This window comes from Oryctolagus cuniculus, chromosome 16 (assembly GCF_051225735.1).
Source record: "Oryctolagus cuniculus isolate XC-2025 breed Fujian yellow rabbit chromosome 16, ASM5122573v1, whole genome shotgun sequence".
NCBI classification, from domain to species: Eukaryota; Metazoa; Chordata; class Mammalia; order Lagomorpha; family Leporidae; genus Oryctolagus; species Oryctolagus cuniculus.
Window position 1 is genome coordinate 1,714,464 of NC_142882.1, and position 19,189 is coordinate 1,733,652.

Genomic DNA, 19,189 nt, shown 5'->3' on the forward strand with positions numbered 1-19,189 from the left:
GCTGGACCGGAAGTGGAGCAGCCGGGACTCGAACCAGTGCCCATGGGGGATGCAGGTGACCCAGGAGCAGGCGGCGGCCTCACCCGCTGCGCCACAGCCACAGCGCCGGCGCGTGTGGACCCCGGCTGGCACCCGCTGCCCCAGGCCCTGACATCGCGCCCACTCCCCGGGTGAGCGAGTGAGGGTCCGAGGGGACCAGGGCCCCGGGCTCTCGCCCCCACACCTGCCCCCAGCGAGGGCTCCTCCTGCTGGCACAGATCCCGCCCACTGCACAGACGGGGACGCGGGGCCCAGGCGAGGAAGGGCTGTGCAGCCCCAGAGCGAGGGCCGAGCCCACCTCCGCCTGCGTCCACCCGCGTCCGCCCGCCTCCCACGGACCCGGCGCCCCCCCCCCCTCTGGCTGCCTGTGGTCAGCGCTCCAGGGCGCCGTGGCCACGCCCACTCCCTCCTGAGCCACTGAGGGATGAACCCTTGCGCAGGTGCGTCTGGTAGGCGATGTAGTTTGGTGCCAAAAGGGCTTTGAGGGGCGGCGCTGTGGCAGAGCGGGTTAAGCCACGTATGTGGTGCCGGCATCCCAGACGGGCGCCGGTTCGAGTCCCGGCTGCTCCACGTCCCAACCAGCTCCCTGCTGTGGCCTGGGAGAGCAGTGGACGATGGCCCAGGTCCTCGGGCCCCTGCACCCGCGTGGGAGACCCGGATGGAGCTCCTGGTTTCGGATCGGCGCAGCTCCGGCCGTTGCGGCCATCTGGGGAGTGACCCAGCGGATGGAAGACCTCTCCCTCTCACTCTCCCTCTCGCTCTCTCTCTCCCCCTCTCTCTCTCGCTCTCTCTCTCTCCCTCTCTCCCTCTCTCGCTCTCTCTCCCTCCCTCTGTAACTCTTTCAAAGAACTCAGTAAATTGTCTTCCTAAATGAAGACATGATGGTTGCCCGACACTGTAGATGCTTTACCTCCCCTCCGGCAGAGCAACCATCGCGTGCACTGGAGGGAGGTCAGCCCCATGACTGACATCCTTGGCCCTGGTCCCAGCCCCCCCACAATCAAACAGGAAAGCTGGGGGTGACCTTTGGGCCAAGTGGGGGGAGGGAGGGGGGAGAGAGAGGGAGGGAGGGGGAGATGAAGAGGGAGGGGGAGGGGGAGAGAGAAAGGGAGGGAGAAAGGGAGGGAGAGAGAGAGGGAGGGGGAGGGGAGAGGGAGGGAGAGGGGAGAGGGAGGGAGAGAGGGATAGAGGGGGAGAGAGAGGGAGAGAGAGGGAGGGGGAGAGGGGAAGGGGGAGGGGGGAGAGAGGGACAGGGAGGGGGAGAGGGAGGGGGAGAGAGAGGGAGAAGGAGAGAGGGAGAGAAGGAGGAGGAGAGGGGGGAGAGAGGAAGGGAGGGGGAGGGGAAGAGGGAGAGGGAGGGGGAGAAGGGGGAGAGAGGGAGAGGGAGGATGAGAGAGAGAGGGGGAGAGGGGGAGAGGGAGAGAGGAGGAGAGGGGGAGAGAGGGAGAGGGAGGGAGAGAGAGGGGGAGAGAGAGAGAGGGGGAGAGAAAAGGAGAGAGGGAGAGAGGGAGGGGGAGAGGGAGAGGGAGGGGGAGAGAGAGAGGGAGAAGGAGGGGGAGGGGGAGAAGGAGGGGGAGAGGGAGTCAGCCAGGCTGGATCTGGAGGAGACTTCTGGGACGCGGGCACAGCCGGTGCAAAGGCCCGGAGGCAGGACTGGGGCAGGCAGGGGCCCGGCGCGGCGAGCAGGGCTCTGTGCACCCAGGCCGTGACACCGAGGTGGGCGGAGCCTCAGAGGGCAGCGGGCGCAGGAGGGTGGGCTGTTAGCTTTGTCCTCCATCCTCAGGGCTCTGCCTGGCACACAGTAGGTGCTCTGTAAATGCACACTCAGGGAATGAACGGGTAAACACACACGGCCCCAGGTCACCCAAGCAGGTGGGGACAAGCAGGGGCTAAAGCCCGCCTCCTGCAGCGGAGCCCCGCCCACGCCGGGCCGCCCGGCTCCTCCTGGCCTCGGATGACTGGCGTGCCGCGCCATCAATCATGCGCCAGCCAGCGCGAGGTGGGGGGGCGCCCCTGGGTGGGGGGACAACCCGGAGTGGGCGGAGCCCGGGGCTCGGCTCCACCCCCTGAGCGCCCCACCCAGAGAAGGATTCGGCTCAGGACCTCGGAACAGCAGGCTGGAGAGACTGCCAAAACCTGCCATGGCCCCCAGTACCCTCTGGGCCAGGGCTCCCGCTGGGCACCCCAGCCCAGCCCGCCCCCTGTGGCGACCCCAGACCCAAGTCCGCGCCTGGGCTGCGGCCTGGCCCGGCCTCCTCCCACTCACCACGCTGTGCCTGGAGTTCCCCATCTCCAATCGGACACCATGGGGGCAGACCTCTGCCTGCAGGGCCACACCCACAAGTTCGCCGGTTCGAGTCCCGGCTGCTCTGCGGGCCCCTGCACCAGCGTGGGAGACCCGGATGGAGCTCCCGGCCCCTGGCTTTGGCCTAGGCCCAGCCCCGGCGGTTGTGGCCATCTGGGGAGTGACCCGGCGGATGGACGATCTCTCTCTCTCTCTCTGTCCCTCTACCTCTCATATAAATACAACCTGTAAAAATCTTAAAGTAGACGGCTGCCACGGGACCCCAGGATCCCGCCGTGGAGCAGCCTGGGGCCGAGCTGTGAGTGCGGCCGCTGCTCTGTTGTTGCTCTTTGTACGTTTTATTTTATGCTTTTTTTTTTTTTTTTGACAGGCAGAGTGGACAGTGAGAGAGAGAGACAGAGAGAAAGGTCTTCCTTTTGCCGTTCGTTCACCCTCCAATGGCCGCCGCGGCCGGCGCACCGCGCTGATCCGATGGCAGGAGCCAGGTGCTTCTCCTGGTCTCCCATGGGGTGCAGGGCCCAAGCACTTGGGCCATCCTCCACTGCCCTCCCGGGCCACAGCAGAGAGCTGGCCTGGAAGAGGGGCAACCGGGACAGAATCCGGCGCCCCAACCGGGACTAGAACCCGGTGTGCTGGCGCTGCAAGGCGGAGGATTAGCCTAGTGAGCCGCGACGCTGGCCTTATTTTATGCATTTTTAAAATGCGACAAGAGAGGGGCCTTCCTTCCGCTGGGTCCCTCCCCACACGCCCACAGCAGCCAGGGCTGGGCCAGGCTGAAGCCAGGATCCTGGGGCTCCTCCGGGGCCCCCACTCGGGTGCAGGGGCCCAGGGGCTCGGGCATCACCGCCGCCTCCCAGGGCACACCAGCAGGGGGTGGGCTCGGAAGCGGAGCAGTCGGGGCTCGAACCCGCGCCCTGCTGGGATCGGCTGCTCACTCAGGGTTGGGTCACAGCTCCGGGCTTCCCTGCACGCCCTACGCACACAGCGGCTGTGCGGCCCCTCGGGGCGGCTCAGCCCGAACCCCACCGCACTGAGCTGGGGGTGTCTGTGGCCGCGCTGGCTCTGCCCCAACACCGCGGGCGGCTGTGGCACCCCCTGGGGAGAGGCCTGGGGTCCTCACAGGCCCAGCAGGAATACGGAGGAATTTACAAACACCCGGCCTTGGCACTGGGCACTGCGCCTAACGGTTGAGATGCTGGTGAGGGGGCTGGGCACAGGGGTTAGGCTGCGGCCTGCGGCTCCAGCACCCGACGTGGGCACTGGTTCGAGTCCCGGCTGCTCCACTTCTGATCCAGCTCTCTGCTGTGGCCTGGGAAAGCAGTGGACGATGGGCCAAGTCCTTGGGCCCCTGCACCTGGGAGAAGCTCCTGGCTCTGGATCGGCACAGCTCTGGCTGTTGTGGCCAGTTGGGGAGTGACCCAGCAGATGGAAGACCTCTCTCTCTCTCTCTCTCTCTTCCTCCCCCTCTGTAACTGTGACTTTCAGATAAATATAATATACGTTAAAAAAAAAAAAAACACACACACACACACAAAACAGGAGAGGGCATTTGGCACCGGGCTCACGGCTCTGGCTGGACGCCGTCATCCCACCTCGCAGTGCCCGGGTTCGAGTCCCACCTCTGGCTCCTGACTCCCGCTTCCTCCTAACGCAGCCTGGGAGGCGGCAGCAGCCACGGCTCAGATGCGGGGCCCTGCCAGCCCCCCCCTGACCGAGCCCCCAGCTCCCAGGAGCCTGGGGAGTGAAATCAGCGCATGGCAGCTTGCTGTCTCAATAAGTAAATAAGTTTCCAAAAGGCACCTCAGAGAAAGCCCGCACAAGCGGGGCCAGTGGGGGACCGCACAGACCCCCGCCTCCCTCCCTGCCCCTCCCCCCATGCCAGGCACAGCCCTGCCTCAGGGCCTTAGCACTGGCTGCTGTGGCCTCTCTGACCGCATCGCCGCCCCACCTCTGCTCTGGGCTCTTGGTCGCCCACCTCCAGGCGCAGGGCAGTGTCCAGGGCCCCCTCTGTCTGCCCAGCGCCTCCCCAGCGTTTCTCCTGGAGCCCTTGGCACCCCAGGCCCGCGCGGGATGGACTCTGGGCCTCTATCCGTTCCGAGGCATGGCCACCCGGGAAGGGGTCTGCTCCGCTGGCCCCCACCGGCCTGGCGTCCTTCCACACCCCCAGGAAGCTGAAGTCGGGGGAGAACTGCCGCCGGCCAGGGCCAAGGTCACGGAGCGCGTCCGTGGCACGCGTCCAGGCCGCGCCGTGGTGCAGCCGGCGACCGCGAGCGAGCAGCCGGGCCCCTGCTGGAGCCGCCGGGGAAACCGAGGCCCGCCCGGCCGCCAGGGCGCCTCAGCCCGCGGGGGCCGCGGCCTGGCGCGCCGGGCCCAAGGTCACCGCGGCGGGCGGGCCGGCCCCGGGAGGCGGGCCGGGGTGGGGATCCGCAGGCCTCCCCGGGCGCGCGCGCCCCCTTCGGCGGCGCGCACGGGGCTCGGGCGGCGGCGGCGGCGGCGGCGGCGGCGGCAGCAGGTGGAGCCCGAGCCTCCGCAGAGCCGAGCGGCGGCCACGGCCGGCGTCGCCGCCATTAGACAATAGCGGCGGCGGCCGGGGGCGCGGGGAGGCGGGCGGCGGGGAGGGGCGGGGAGGGGCGCCGGGCGCGCAGGAAGCGGGGCCCGGGGCGCGCCGGGGCCGGGCGCGCGGGGAGGGGGCGCAGGAAGCGGGCGAGGCCGGGCGCGGGAGGCGGCGGCGGCGGCCCCGGGAGCTGCCGATCGGCGCCGGGACAAAGGCGCGGCCGCCCCGCGCCCCGAGCAGCCCGAGCCGGGGCGCACAGCCGGGGCGCAGCCCGCGCCCCCCGCCGCGACTGACATGATGTTTCCACAAAGCAGGCATTCGGTAAGCGGGGCCCGCCCGGCCCGGCGCCCCCAGGTCCGGCCCCGCACCCCCCCGGGCCCCCCCACTCCCAGGCCGGGGCCGCTCCGGCTCCGGGCCCAGCGCACCCCCATCCGGCTTCCGGAGAGGGAGCTCCCAGGCCCCGGCCTCTCCAGCTCTGGGCCCCGCGCAACCCCCAGCCCCCGCTCCGGGCCTGCGCCCCCCACCGAGCCAGCCAGGGCCTGGGACCGCGTTGGCTTCGGGCCGGGGGTGCTCCGGGAACCCCTCCAGGCAGCTCGGGCTTGGGGCTGCCGGTGGGGGGAGGGCGGCGAGCCGAGGCGCGCCCCCCCCCGGAAGAGCGCTGGGGATCTGGGGTGGGCGCCCCCCACCCCGGGAGATTTCGGGCCCTAGGAGAGGCCCCTCCCCCAAGGGGACTTTGCCAGAAGGCGTCGCTCCCCCAACTTGGGGAGAGGGCGCTCGGGACCAGCTCCCCCCACCCTCGCCGCCATAGGCAGTCCCCCCCCCGCACTTTAGAGGGCGGAAGAGGATGCACCCTGCCCCCCCCCAGGCGCCCCCGCAGCCCCGGGGGCGGCTTCGGCTTCCCCGGGAGAGGCGGGGGCAGGAAGCGGGGGCGGGGGCCGTGCCAGGGCCTGTAAACAGGGCCCAGGAAGTGTGGGGGGGCGCCGCAGCTGCGCCGGACGGCCCCGGGCGGGGAGGGGCGGGCGGGCCGCCGCCGCGCGCCGGCCCTGAGCGCGACCCCGCGCCCCTTCCCCGCAGGGCTCCTCGCACCTACCCCAGCAGCTCAAATTCACCACCTCCGACTCTTGCGATCGCATCAAGGATGAGTTCCAGTTGCTGCAGGCTCAGTACCACAGGTGAGCTGGGGGGGCATTGGGGTCCCTCCGGCCCGAGACCCCCCACCCCCCCCACAGCAAGCCCGAGGCCAGCCCCGTCCCGCGCGGAGCCCACGGTCACGTAGCAGCCCCACTGTGCAGATGAGAAGACTGAGGTGCACAAGGTTGCCCCCCCACGCCCTCCCCAGGGAAGGGCCTGTGCGCGCCCCCGCCCGCTCTGAGACAGACGGGCCCCTGTCCAAACGCACAGACCCGGGTCTGCCTCCTCCAGCAAGGCCGCGGGGTCGCGGAGGGCGTGGGTAGGAGCCCACCCTAGGCCAGACTTAACCCCAATTCGGGGTTTTCTCCCAAAACAGGGAACTTTTCTTTTTTAAACAAATCCCCAGCTTCCGGGGGTATCCGTGAGCCCAGCGCTCAGCGGGCGCCCACCTGGGGCTCCGTGCAGAGGGGTCGTCCACCCGCCGGTCACTCCCCAAGTGCCCACAGCAGCCGGGGCTGGGCCAGGCCGAAGCCGGGCGCTCCATCCGGGTGTCCCGCGTGGGCGCAGGGGCCCTGGCGCTGGAGCCGGCACCGCTGCCTCCCGGGCGCACCAGCGGGGACCTGCACGGGAAGCGGGGTGCCAGGGCTTGGACGGGCACTGCCGTGAGGGATGTGGGCGTCCCAATCCCCTCCCCGAGTGGGGTGCCAGGGACGCGGCTGGGGCTCCTCCAGGGGGGCTCCGAGGGTGGGGTTCGCTTTTCCTCCTGAGGTCACTTGGCGCACTTGGCCTGCGCTGGGGAGGTTGGACGCTAACACAGGAGGTGCCAGCTGCCCAGAGAGGGGGAGAAGCTGCCCTGGAGGGGGAGGGGGGGCCACCTCTGGCCTGGCTGCCTCCTGCTGAGCGGCAGTGAGGGGGGCACAGGGAGGACCCAGGCCGCGTGGTGCTCCAGGCCTTTGCCCACCCACTCAGGTGCCCCGGGAGGATGAGGGGGCACCTCCTGGGCTCCTTGACCTTGGAGCTCTGCCCGGCTGCAGGAGGGGAGCCCTCAGGGAAGGAGGGGGTGGGAGCCTGGAGCCAAGGCCGGTGCGCCCCGCCCCCTCTGGGCAGTGGGGCAGCTTCTGTTCGGGGCCACAGCGCCTTCCCCTGGGTGCCGCCTCCTGGATGGGGGGCCCTGAGGTCGGCGCTCAGCCTCTGGGCTCCTGTGGGCCCCCCCCCGTGGGAGAGGTGGGGAGACAGCACCTGCCGTGACCGTGGCTGCCAGGGCTGCCATTTCCAGTTAGGAGAGAAGAGCAGCCCCCTCCCCCAGCGCCCCCGGGGGGCCGACCCTGCTGGGCTGGGCTGGGCTGGGCTGGACGGGGCCTCCCTCCCCCAGCACCCCCCGCGGGACCCTCAGCCCCCACCCCTTGCCTTGCCCAGCCTGAAGCTCGAGTGTGACAAGCTGGCCAGTGAGAAGTCGGAGATGCAACGCCACTACGTCATGGTAACGTCCGCCCCGCCCCCTGCTGCCCCCTGCTGGCCGGGCCGCCGCCTGCACCCGCGGGGTGGCCGAGGTGCCAGACCACCGCCTGGTCGGGCCAGCTCCCTGGCTGTCCTTGGCAGTGGCTGCGGAGGCCCAGAGCCAGGAACTGGGGGAGGGGGCAGTGCGTCCCTCCCGCCCCCTCGTCCAGGCCACTGCAGCCTTAACCCCTGCGCGCCCAGGCTCGTGGGATCCCGGCCCTGGGTATGGGGGGGTGGGACCCAGTTTCTGCACTGGGAGCCACCTGCTCTCCAGGCCCCAGAGCGAGGAGCCTGGGGCCCCAGGGCTGGGAGGCAGGGCAAGGGAAGCTGGCGCAGACCCGCCGGGGGTCCAGGTCCCTGATGGCTTAGGAGCCTGCAGGGCGGGGGATGCCAGACCAGGGGCCCTGGAGCCGGCCAGGGAGAGGCAGGTCACCTCTGGGGATTGGGGAGGGGCGGGGCCAGCAGGGATTTGTTTATCCCCCTGTGTTTACCCGGGGAGTCTGGGCCCGCCTACCCGCAGGCAGAGGGGGCGGGGGAGGAGCTGGCCCCTCCTGGGAATGGCGGGGGTGTCTCCCTGCCTGCTCTCTCTGATGGCTCCCGCCCCATCTCCTCCTCCCTGTCCCCCCACCAGTACTACGAGATGTCCTACGGCTTGAACATTGAGATGCATAAGCAGGTGCGCTGCCCCGCCCCCCCGGCCCGCCCCTGGCCCCGCCCTCAGCACCCCAGGCCCCTGCCCTGTCCGGCGCCCTGGAGTTTTTCTCCTCCCTAGAAGGGGGCCTGGGGAGCCCCCGCTGTGACCCCCAGGGAGCCCCTCGCCCGGAAAGGCGAGGACACAGAGTGAGGACAGCCGTCTCCCCTGCCCCCGGAGTGCCCCCCAGCCCCCGCTCCGCGCGCGCCTGTGCCCTGCCCCCGCCTGAAGCCCCCTGTGTTCCAGGCCGAAATCGTCAAACGCCTGAACGGGATCTGTGCCCAGGTCCTGCCCTACCTCTCCCAGGAGGTGAGTGGAGCCCGAAGCTCTAAGCAGGGGTGGGAGGCGGGCCTGGGGCTTGTGCAGCCCCTCGGGGTGCCGGGAGGCCTTTGAGAAGTGTGTTCTGGCGGCTGCCGCCCCCTCTGAGACCCTGCGTGGTTCCTGGCTGCCAAGGCAGGGGGGTGTGCCAGCGTCTGATGGCAGGACAGGCCCTGGACACCCCCTGCTGCCCCTACTGGAGCTCACCCGGCTGAGCTGGGAGGATGGAGAGTTCCCTGTACAGCCGGGTGCGTTGCGCACTGCACAACGCCCCCCCCCCCACCTTTCCAGCTCCTTGGAGTTTTGTCTCTGCCTTGGACCCCGCAGATGGAGGGGTAGAAGGAAATGGGGGTGGAGGCCTCGTGGCTGCGGGGGGCCCCTCGCCCTGGCTGACCCCTCTCACCCCCCCCCCCCCCAGCACCAGCAGCAGGTCCTGGGAGCGATCGAGAGAGCTAAGCAGGTCACGGCTCCGGAGTTGAACTCCATCATCCGGGTAAGTGTGGGGACCTGGCGGGGGGCGGGGCGCGGGGGGCGGGGGGCGGGGGCGCCGCTGAGCCCTCCCCGTCTGCCGCCCGCAGCAGCAGCTCCAAGCCCACCAGCTGTCCCAGCTGCAGGCCCTGGCCTTGCCCCTGACGCCCCTGCCCGTGGGGCTGCAGCCGCCGGCGCTGCCGGCCGTGAGCGCGGGCAGCGGCCTGCTGTCGCTGTCGGCGCTGGGCTCCCAGGCCCACCTGGCCAAGGAGGACAAGAACGGCCACGACGGTGACGCCCACCAGGACGACGACGGCGACAAGTCAGATTAGCCGGCGGCCGGGCCGGGGGGCCGGGGGGAGAAGCAGGCGCAGACAGGCCGGCGCGCATGCGCGGCTGGGGCGGCCGCCGGGGTCGGGGGTCAGGGGTGGGGGGGTGGGGAGGTCCCGGCGCTCAGCTTCGCTCCTGCCCCCCCCCCCCACTCCACGTCCCGGCCTCCCTCCTCCCCCGCAGCCCGAGGAGGCGAACTCCTGCTTACGCCACAGACGGGGGAGCTGGGGGCGGGTGGGGGCCAGGTCTGAAGGGAGCAAGTCCACGAGGCGTCCACGCCCGGCACTGCCCGTCCCCCCGCCCGCCACAGCCTCCCACCCCGGCACTGCATGCGACACGAGGCTAGCTGCCCCCCCCGCCACGCCCCCCGCCCCACTCACCTCCGCCCCTGGTCCCCGTCGCCCCTCGCCCAGGAGAGCGGGCAGAGCTTAGCTGGGAGAAGCGGGGGTGGGAGTGGGCGACCCAGGCTTCCCCTCCCCCCAATAAAGATGAGGGTACTGAGCTTGTCTGGGTTCGACTTTTCTGCTGCTCCGTCCCGGGCACCTTCGCTGGGCTAAGAAAGGGGAGGTGGGGGGGTTAAAGACCACCACCTCCACCCCCTGTATAGTCAGCTTCTGTTGGGTTCTGTCCTTGATGGGGCGTGTCGTGTCGCGCGCGCGTGGGCGGAGCTGCGCGTTCGCAGTAGGGGAGCCGAGGTGTCTGCCCGGTGCCCCCTCGCGCCCAGCCCCGCGGGGTTGGGGCACTGGTTTAGGTAAAGACCTGGCCAGGCGCTCCACGTGGGCGCCCACGCGGGGGGCGGGGGCCCTGGCGCTGCCCCCCCGGGGTGCCCATTAGCAGGAAGTGGGATCCCAGAGAGGCCAAGCAGACGCTGAGCTGGGGAGGGGGCGGCCCAGGACCGCCAGAGCCCACGCATGCGCAGAGCTGGGGTCCTAAGGGGACACGTGGCCGACGCTGGGGCACAGTCTGGGCCCCGCGCCTGCTCGGGAGCGCCCCAAGTGGAATTCGGAGGGACACGCGTGGCGGTGCGCAGCGCTCTAGGAATCCACGCACAGGCAGGGACCTTGGTGGTTCGTGGGAAATGGGCCTTAGGCGTGGACTTTGGCGTCTCCTGCACCCACCGCTGCCCTGGCTGCGTTGTCCACGTTGGCTGAAGTCCACTTGGATGCCCTGGTCAGCGCGAGCGGCCCCGCCCCAGCTGAGCCTCTGCCCCCACCCCTCACCCGCACCCACACTGGGGCTTGGACCAAGGGGGCCTCAGGCTGTCCCCCCGGGACCGTGGCGTGGCTGAGCGACCACCTCCGCCTCCACCGTGAGCGTCCCGGCTGCTCTGCGCGGAACCAGCTCCCTATGCGTGCACACCCGGGCTGCGGCAGGGATGGCCCGAGCGCCCGGGCCTGAGAACCGGGCGGCCCTGCTGGCTCCTGGCTGTGGCCCAGCCTGGCCCTGGCCGTCCTGGGCATTTGGGGAGCGGACGGGAGATCTGTCTCTGGCCGCCTTTCCAACAAATACCAACGGCAGCACAGCCGCAGCGGCACCGCTCAGGGCCTCCGGTCTGCGGAGGAGGGCCCAGGGTGTCTGGGTTCGAATCCTGGCTCTGCTTCTGAACCAGCTCCCTGCGCATGCGCACTGAGAGGCAGCAGGGAGGGCTCGGGTGCTGGGCCCCTGCCACCGACGTGGGAGACCTGGGCGGAGCTCCTGGGCCCAGCTTCTGCCCAGCGCCGGCCTGGCTGCTGTGAGCACCTGAGGAGGGGAGCCCAGCCCCTGGGCCTTTGCACAGCCGAAGGCCAGGGCTCCATTAGGCCTCGCCAAACCCAGGGTTCCCAGCCAGGACCCCCACTCCACCTCCCGGCGTCCTGCAGAAACCCCCGAGGCCGACAGGGAGGCCCCAGCGAGACCCCCGCCTGGGTGGGATCCTGCCCCTGCTCTCACTGGCGGGGGCTTCCCCACTCTGAGTCCTGGTCTCCCAGTCGGGAAAGTGGGGGTGCCAGCAAGGGCGCCCGGGGCTCCACAGGGGGCGGGCCGCCGGCGCTGCGGGTCCCACGGAGGAGGCAGCGCTTCGTGGAGCCCACGGATCCTGCGCGGGCCCCAAGGAGCGACCTGGGGCGAGTGAGGACGCTTCCCTGATTCCTGGCAAATGGGTCCCCCGGCGCGGGGCTGGCGCTGGTGAAGGAAGCGCGCCTTGGGGGGGTCGCCAGCCCCACCCCCACCCCCATCCAGGGCGCCCCGCCTGGCCCTGGCCCCGGCCGCCACGCAGGGAGGGGGCGGGCGGAGGCGCGGGCTGCGAGCGCCCTCCCCGCCGCGGCTCCCCGCGCTTAACGACTGCGCCGCCGGCGACCTCGGCTAATTGATCCGCTAATGGGGCCCGCGCCGCGGCCGCGCCTAATGAGGCGGAGGACGGGGAGGGGGCGGGGAGGGAAGGGGGGCCGGAGGGGAGGGGAGGGAGACGGGGAGGAGGAGGCAAGCGGGGGAGGGGGAGGGGCGGCGCTGCTCCCAGCGCCTTGGAGCCGGGCCACGCAGAGCCGGAGGCGGGGTGAGCCCCTGGCTCTCTGACTGCTGGCTCCCCGAAGACCCCGCCCCTCCGCCTCGGCTTCTGGGACCCCAGCCTCCTGGCGGCCCCCGGGGGCATCAGGGCCGAGAAGGACACGGAGCGGTGCTCCGATGGCCGCTGCCGTCCCCTGCTGTTCTGTGCCTCAGTTTCCCACGTCCCCTGTGCTCCACAGCCCCTGCGGGGGACTCCCGGGTCTGAGAGCCCCCAGCCCCCAGGGCCAGACCAAGTTCCAGGCTCTTGATCTGGGGCAGGGGGCAGGCAGGGCTCCGCAGGGAACAGGGGCAATTGTGCCAGCCCAGGCTGCACGACGTCCCTCCGTGGTTGGCCCCCTGGGCGTGCGCCCCAAGATCACCCGGGGTGGGGAGGTGGGGGGACAGCGATGATGGTGGCGGGGAGCCCGCGAGAGCGGGCGCGTCCAGCTCTCTCCCCACTGTGCAGATGGGGTAAGCGAGGCCCCAGGAGGGGCGCGAACGTGCCCGCGGCCCCCGGAGGCAGCCAGGCCCGTGGCAGGGGTCTCCTGCCGCCCCCCCCCCCCGCCCCAGCAACCAGACTCCCGGTTAGCAGGGAAGCTGCTGGTAACCATGGCAACCACAAGCCGACCTGGGGAGCCGAGGACGACCGCCGATGGGGCCTCTGGCCTTGGCTGTCACTGCTTCTCGAGAGGAATTCGGTGCCTCTGAGGGGGGAGGGGTCGGTTAGTGGAGGCACAGAGACGCTGAGTGACCGGGCCCTGGGCACACAGCCCCTGGACAGCTGGGCCCTCACCGCCGGACACAGAAGATTCCCGCTGCAGGAAGAGGGAGGCTGGGAAGATGCAGGGGCAGCAGGGTACGCGGGGGCAGGGCGGCGGCGGGGCGGGGCCGTCCCGGATGCCCGCAGCCCCTCCCTCATCGCCTCTCAAGCCCCCTCTCCCAGCCCTGCGCGTTGCAAGGGGCGGCCTAGCCCTCCGTGCTGGGCGCCTCCTCTCCAGGGCCCCCCGCCCCCGCCCCGGGAGGGTCTTGCTAAACACCCGTCCTCGGTTTCCCGTCCAGCTCCCTGTGGTGCGCACCCCGGGAGGCAGCAGCCACGGCCCAGACGCGTGGGGCCCTGCACCCACGTGCGGGACCCGGATGGAGCTCCGGGCTCCTGGCTTCGCGGTGGCCCAGCCCCTGGGGCGTGAACCAGCGGGTGGACGACTGCCCTGCCTTTCCCATACAGAAATCACTGAATCTTAAAACAGAAGAGCGCCCCCTGCAGGATGTCAAGGCTGCAGAGGGGGAGCCCAGGGCACCCAGCGCTGCCCCCACGCCATCCTCGGGCCCCTGCCCTTCCGCGAGGAGCTCCGGGCCCCTGGGGCCTCCTCTCCTCTCTCTCTCCCCCCTCCCTGTCTGTCTCCCTCTCTCTCTCCCTGTCTCTCTCCCTCTCTCTCCCCCATCTCTCTCTCCCCCTTCTCTCTCTCCCTGTCTCTGTCTCTCCCTCTTTCTCCCTCTCTCTCCCCCCATCTCTCTCTCTCCCTGTCTCTGTCTCTCCCTGTCTCTCTCTCCCCCCATCTCTCTCTCTCCCTGTCTCTCTCTTTCTCTCTCCCTCTCCCTCTCTCTCCCCCTCTCCCTCCCTCTCTCTCTCTCTCCCTGTCTCTCTCTCTCCCTGTCTCTGTCTCTCCCTGTCTCTCTCCCTCTCCCTCTCTCTCCCCCTCTCCCTCCCTCTCTCTCTCCCTGTCTCTCTCCCTGTCTCCCTCTCTGCCTCCTCCTCTCCCCCCACCTCTGTCCAGGCCGTTCTCTCTCTCCATCTCCCTCTGGGCGCCCCCCCCCCCAGCCCTCCACACCATGTCCCCCCACAAGCCCCTGGACGCCTGCCAGGCCCTCCCCTCCCCCTCCCCCCTCCACTTCCTCCTCCACTCTGCCCCCCCCCCGCAGGAGCCCCGCCCCGCCCCCAGGCCTGCCAGGGGAGCAGGCTGTGCTGGGCTGCTGGTTCGTGGTGGGTTCCTGGCAGAGGCGGGGAGAGGCTGGCACTCAGCCAGGAACGGCAGCCACGGAGCCCACCCTGAGAGAGTGCACGTGCTGTGTGACCCTGGGACAGTCCCTAGGCGGCTCTGGGCCTGGCCGCCCCCCAAGCCAGACAGGCGGGAGGAGCCCGGTGCTGCCCGGAGCCCGCCGTGTGCCAGGCTCCTGTTGGTGGCTGGGCAGCCAGCCACGGGAGCACAGACCGCAAACAGGAGCTGGGCCCAGAGCCGGCCCGGCGCTCCCAGAGGCATCCCGGGGGGCCGTCTGGGCCCATCTGAGCGGGGAGGCAGGACTGGGCCTGTCCACCGGGAAGGGGCCTGCCCAGGGCAGGGGGAGGGCTGGGGCTGCTGGTCTCAGCAGGTGCAGGGCGCTGCGTCCGGGCAGGTGGCCTGTACTGCGCCCCTCTTCCAGATGGGAAAACCGAGGCCTGGCACAAACCGGAAGCCAGAAGAGACTCGGGTTGGGCCCCACGGCAAGGCCTGTGCCTTCCAGGGCTCTGAGACTCCAGGAGGAAGGGGCGGCATGGATCCGGGGCTGGAAGGGCGCAGGGGGCATCCCCCGCCGCTGGAGGGGCCTCCGGCTCGGGCCCAGTGACTCAGCCGCAGGGTGGGCTGGAGGCCACCAGGGGGCGGGCGGCTGCTGCGAGCCCACTGCCCAGAGGGCTGGGTGGCCCCGGGCAAGCGCCGTCTGTCTCTGGACTCAGCTGTGCCCAGGTTACTCCCATCCATTGGTCCCCACCACCACCGCCGCCGCCACAAATGCCCACAATGCCAGGGCTGGGCCAGGAGCTCCGCGCTTGGCTCTCAGCTGTGCCTCCCTGGGGGCGCGGGAGCCGGACCAGGCCCCGCGCTGGGGGAGCAGGTGCGGTCACCTGGCGGCGTGCTGGGCAGACAGGCCGGCCGCGGCGAGGGCGGGGCGCACGGGCCAGCGGCCAGGAGCGGCCGGTACGCGGGGAGGTGCTGGGCGGCCCGGGCCGGAAGGGGCGCAGGGCGCCCTGGGGGAGACCCAGGCCCTGTGGCTGTGGCTCCCGGCTCCAGGGTCCGCCCCGGCGCCCCCTCCCCCGCAGAGGGGCAGCCTCCCCGCACACGGGTTCTCATCCCAGGGGTGCCCCCCGCCCACCGGGTAAACTGAGGCCGGCGAGCGGCCCCCGCGCGGGAGCAGCTGTGTGCCAGCGCGCGCGTCCCGGGGGGCTCGGCCGGGGTCGCCCGCCTGCCCGGGGCCGGCGGGAGGGGCCGGGCCTGGCCGGTGGCCCCGCGGCGCGGCCGGAGGTTGGCGGAGTCGGAAGCCGGCGGCTTGGCCTCCCCGAGGGAGCCGCTTTCCCGGCCCGGGTCGGATCAATGGGCTGTAATTACACCGCGCCGGGCCGGGAGCCGGCGGGCGGGGAGCGCGGGCCGGAGCGGGACCCACGTTACTTTGAGTGACAGCCGGGCGGGCGCCGCGCAGGCGCTGCTGGGGCTCGTAGTCCCCGCCGCCCCTGCGGGCCGCGCTCGGGGGAGCGGAGGCCGGGGGAGCTCAGCCCCCCACGCCCCCCCAGGCCCACGGAGGTCCCGCGCGACGAAGCCGAGCCCCGGCCGGGCGTCTCCTCTCCTCCCCGGGAGCTCAGCGTTGCGGCGCGCCTCAGTTTACCTATCCGTGCAATAGGGCGAAGGGCAAGGCAGGGGGCACGCGCCGCCCCTGCCGCCCCTCCCCTGCCTGCACACGCTGCGCCCCCCGCCCCCCGGAGCAGGACCCCCTCCCGCTGGGCCGGGCGAGGGTCTCGGCTTCTCACGGGGAGGGGGAGCCGCGCTCGCCCGTGCCCCGCAGGGAGAGCCTAGCCGCCTTCCCATTGGCCCGGCCGATCCCAGGGCCTCCTGCCATTGGCTGCCCGCTCCCTGCTCCCCATTGGCCGGGCACCCGGTGACGTCACGGACCCATGTGGGAGCGCGGCGCGCCGATTGGCTGGCGCGTCCAGCCAACCACCGCGGAGAAAGGAATTTCCACAGTAGCCGGGCGGCGGGGCTGATTTAAGGTGGTCTGGGCGATCCGCGGTCCCGCGGCTGCCTCTCAGCTTTTTCCTTTTTTTTTCTTTTTTTCCCCAAACCCACATCCACATCATAAAACCCGGCCAGGAGCCGGGCGCTGAGCCTCTGCGGGCAGTGGGAGGGGAGAGGGCAGAAGCTATGGCCCCTCCCTCGGTCTGCTTGTTGCAGTGGGGAAACTGAGGCTGGGCGGGACACCCCCCCCCCAATGGCAGAGGACCGGGGCCGCCGGGGCCTTCAGGGGGTCAGCAGTTGCCAGGGACCCCCCATCTACGGGCTGCTCTCAGGGACCTCCCCAAAGCCCACCCCAAGCGAGCCCTCCCTCCCGGCAGGCTGTTGGTGGGTGGTGGGTGCTGGGTGCTGGGTGGTCTCACGGCTCCTCTGCCGGCCCACAAACCTGTGTTTACCGATCCCGGGAGTGCCTGGCTGAGCTGGTCGGGACTGGTGGGCTGCCAGGCCAAGCCTCCCCCCCCCCCCCCAGCTTCTGCCCTGGCGTTGGCCTCTGTGGCCAGGGAGTGGATGTGTCCAGCTCTGTCCCCCTCACCCCCGGGGACCCCTCCTAGGCCAGGCCTGGGGCAGCGTCTTCCAGCCTGGAGAGATGCCCGCCGGATGAACACGTGTGTGCGTGTGTGTAATGGGGGAGCTGCACCAGGCCTGGCTTCGAAGCCCCCATGCCCTTCCTTGGCGGGGGCCGGGGGTAGTGGGGGGAAGCCAGCTGGTGGCCAAAGCTGCCCGGAGTTCGTCCCCAGGGCGGCAGGGACCCCTGAAGGGCTGTGAGGGCTGGAGGGGCCACTCAGAGGGAGGAGGAGACCCGGGGTCCAAGCCCCAGAGAGGAAGGGGTGCGCACGGGCGGCAGCTGGCCCCAGGCTGGCAGGGCAGGGCAGGGCCCCCCCCGGGGGGGGCTGGTGGAGGTCGGTGGAGCCCTCGCCCTCTAACTGGTGGGGGGATGCGGGGTGGGGAGTGTCAGGGCCGCAGGGGTGGGCCTGGGGGCCCTGGGCTTGGGGAGGTCGAGGGTCTTGGCCAGAGAAGGGGGAGGGAGCTGTGGAGTGGGGGCAGCCATGGCGGGGGGGGGGGGTGCAGCCGGGGGCTGAGGGGTTGGGAATCAGGACTGGCCGGGCCCCGTCCGCCTGGAGCCCGAAATCTTGGCCCCGCCGGGCTGACTGGAGCTTCCTGGGCTCAGGATCCTGGGGCAGGAGTTGGGAGGCCCGGGCACCCCCGGCTCCCCGCTCCCGGCTCTGGCTTAGCCCAGGCCTGGCTGCTGCGGCCTGAGCCGGCGGCCGGGAGATGCGGCTGCTGACTCCTGCGTCTGGCTGCATTCGCGGTTTCTCCTCCACACCCTGTTGCCTGTTCACTTACTGAGCACCTGCTGTATACTGGGCCCTGCGCAGCTAGGGAGGTACACAAACCACCTGTCGAGAGGCAGATGCAGGAGCCCGGAAAAAGGCAAAAACCCCCAAACCAGCACGCCGGACGGACGGACAGACGGACAGCTCAGGCGAGAGAGGAGGGGCTTCGGGAGCCGCAGGCTGGGCCAGCCTGCACGGCCGCTCTGAGGAGCCAGAAAGCGTTCCAGGTCGAGGGAGCTGTGAGTGCAAAGGCCCTGGGGCTGGCGTGGGGGGGAGGGGGGGGAGGGGAGGGGGGATGGAGGGGAGGGGCTGTGCCGAGCCTGTGGGAGAAGACTGGGGGCTGGGGCTGCTGCATCTTTTTTCTTTTTTTATAGACTTATTTGTTTATTTGAAAGAGTTACACAGAGAAGGAGAGGCAGAGAGAGAGGGAGAGAGAGAGAGAGAGGGAGAGAGAGGGGGAGGGAGAGGTCTTCCCTCCGCTGGGTCACTCCCCAGATGGCCGCAACGGCCAGAGCTGTGCCGATCCGAAGCCAGGAGCCAGGCGCTCCATCCGGGTCTCCCCCGCAGGTGCAGGGGCCCAAGGACCTGGGCCATCGTCCACTGCTCTCCCAGGCCACAGCAGGGAGCTGGATCAGAAGAGGAGCAGCCGGGACTCGAACCCGCGCCCATGTGGGATGCGGGCGCTGCAGGTGGCGGCTTCACCCGCTGCACCATAGCGCTGGCCCCTGGGCTTATGCTGTACTCATCGCTGCCTCCCAGGGCTTGTGTGAGCAGGAACGGAGGGCAGGGCTGTGGGCTGTGGGCGTCCCCGGGGGCAGCAGGGAGCCCAGGCACACCCGCCGGGCAGGGAGCCTCTGCCCCGCACTCCCGCGGCCTCCCCACCTCTCCCTCCCGTGTCAGCCCCCTCCCAGCCAACCCCACCTCCCCGAGCTCTCCCTTTGCCCACACGATTGTGTAGCGGCCACGCAGCCACGCGGCCACGGGCGCTCCCGCCTGCTCTGTGCCAGGACTGCCCCAGAGCGGGGCGGCCAGGAGTCCTGTCCCTCGTCCGTCCGGTCTCCCTGGCGCCTGGACGGGACCTGGGACAGCTACGAGAGGATATCTGGCCATGGCTTAAGAAAGATGCCTTAGGGGCCGGCGCTGTGGTCCAGCGGGTAAAGCCCCGGCCTGCAGTGCCATGTGGGAGCGGGTTCGAGTCCCGGCTGCTCCACTTCCCATCCAGCTCCCTGCTGTGGCCCGGGAAAGCAGTAGAAGATGGCCCCAGTGCTTGGGCCCCTGCACCCGCGTGGGAGACCCGGATGGAGCTCCTGGCTCCTGGCTCCGGATCAGCTCAGCTCCGGCCGTTGCGGCCAAGTGGGGAGTGACCCAGCGGATGGAAGACCTCTCCTCTCTCCAACTCTGCCTCTCTCTGTCTGTAACTCTACCTCTCAAATAAATTAAATCTTAAAAAAAAAGTTCTGTGAAAGGAGACCTACAGAGCCCCAGACCTTCCCTGTGCCGGGTCACTCCCCAGATGGCCACAGTGGCCTGGGCAGGAGCCTGGGACTCCCCGAGGTGGCCCTCGCGGGTGCAGGGGCACCAGCAGGCGGGGTGGGGGGAGCAGGCAGCGGCTGAGGGCTGAGCACGGCCGGCCCCAGAGAAAGAGGCCGCCTGCAGGTGGGGGCCTGGGCCCCGGCGCCCTCACCGGCCCAGTACACGGCCCAGGGCAGCCTTGTGGGCTGTGCCCCAGTTCCCGGAGCTGCAGGTGGGCTCCCTGCGTGTTTGTTGATTGACTTAAGGATTGACTTAAAGACAGCGGGTGAGGAGGGGGAACAGTGAGGCCGCGGGGGGCCAGCACCTGGCTCTGGTCCCAGCCCAGCCCCGCGTAAGCGCCCCTGGCCTGGCAGGTGTCCCCCTCCCCCCACCAAGGCCCTGACACCTGAGGCCAGGGCCGCCCACCCCGGACGCCCCCTGCCCTCGCGGCTG

General features: G+C 70.8%; 1 protein-coding gene across 2 annotated transcripts; it reads left to right on the forward strand.

Moving 5' to 3' along the window:
• The first annotated feature begins 4,710 nt into the window (after window positions 1-4,710).
• TLE5 (TLE family member 5, transcriptional modulator) lies at window positions 4,711-9,834 on the forward strand. Of its 2 annotated transcripts, none has more exons than XM_070058651.2 (7): window positions 4,711-5,219; window positions 5,973-6,070; window positions 7,446-7,509; window positions 8,158-8,202; window positions 8,464-8,526; window positions 8,954-9,028; window positions 9,114-9,834. In XM_070058651.2, the coding sequence occupies exons 1-7, from the start codon at window positions 5,193-5,195 to the stop codon at window positions 9,333-9,335; spliced, it is 594 nt and encodes a 197-aa protein (XP_069914752.1). In that variant the 5' UTR covers window positions 4,711-5,192; the 3' UTR covers window positions 9,336-9,834. The 2 variants fall into 2 exon arrangements, with proteins under 2 accessions (XP_069914752.1, XP_069914753.1); XM_070058652.2 differs by having other exon boundaries at window positions 9,117-9,834.
• The last annotated feature ends 9,355 nt before the right edge of the window (window positions 9,835-19,189 follow it).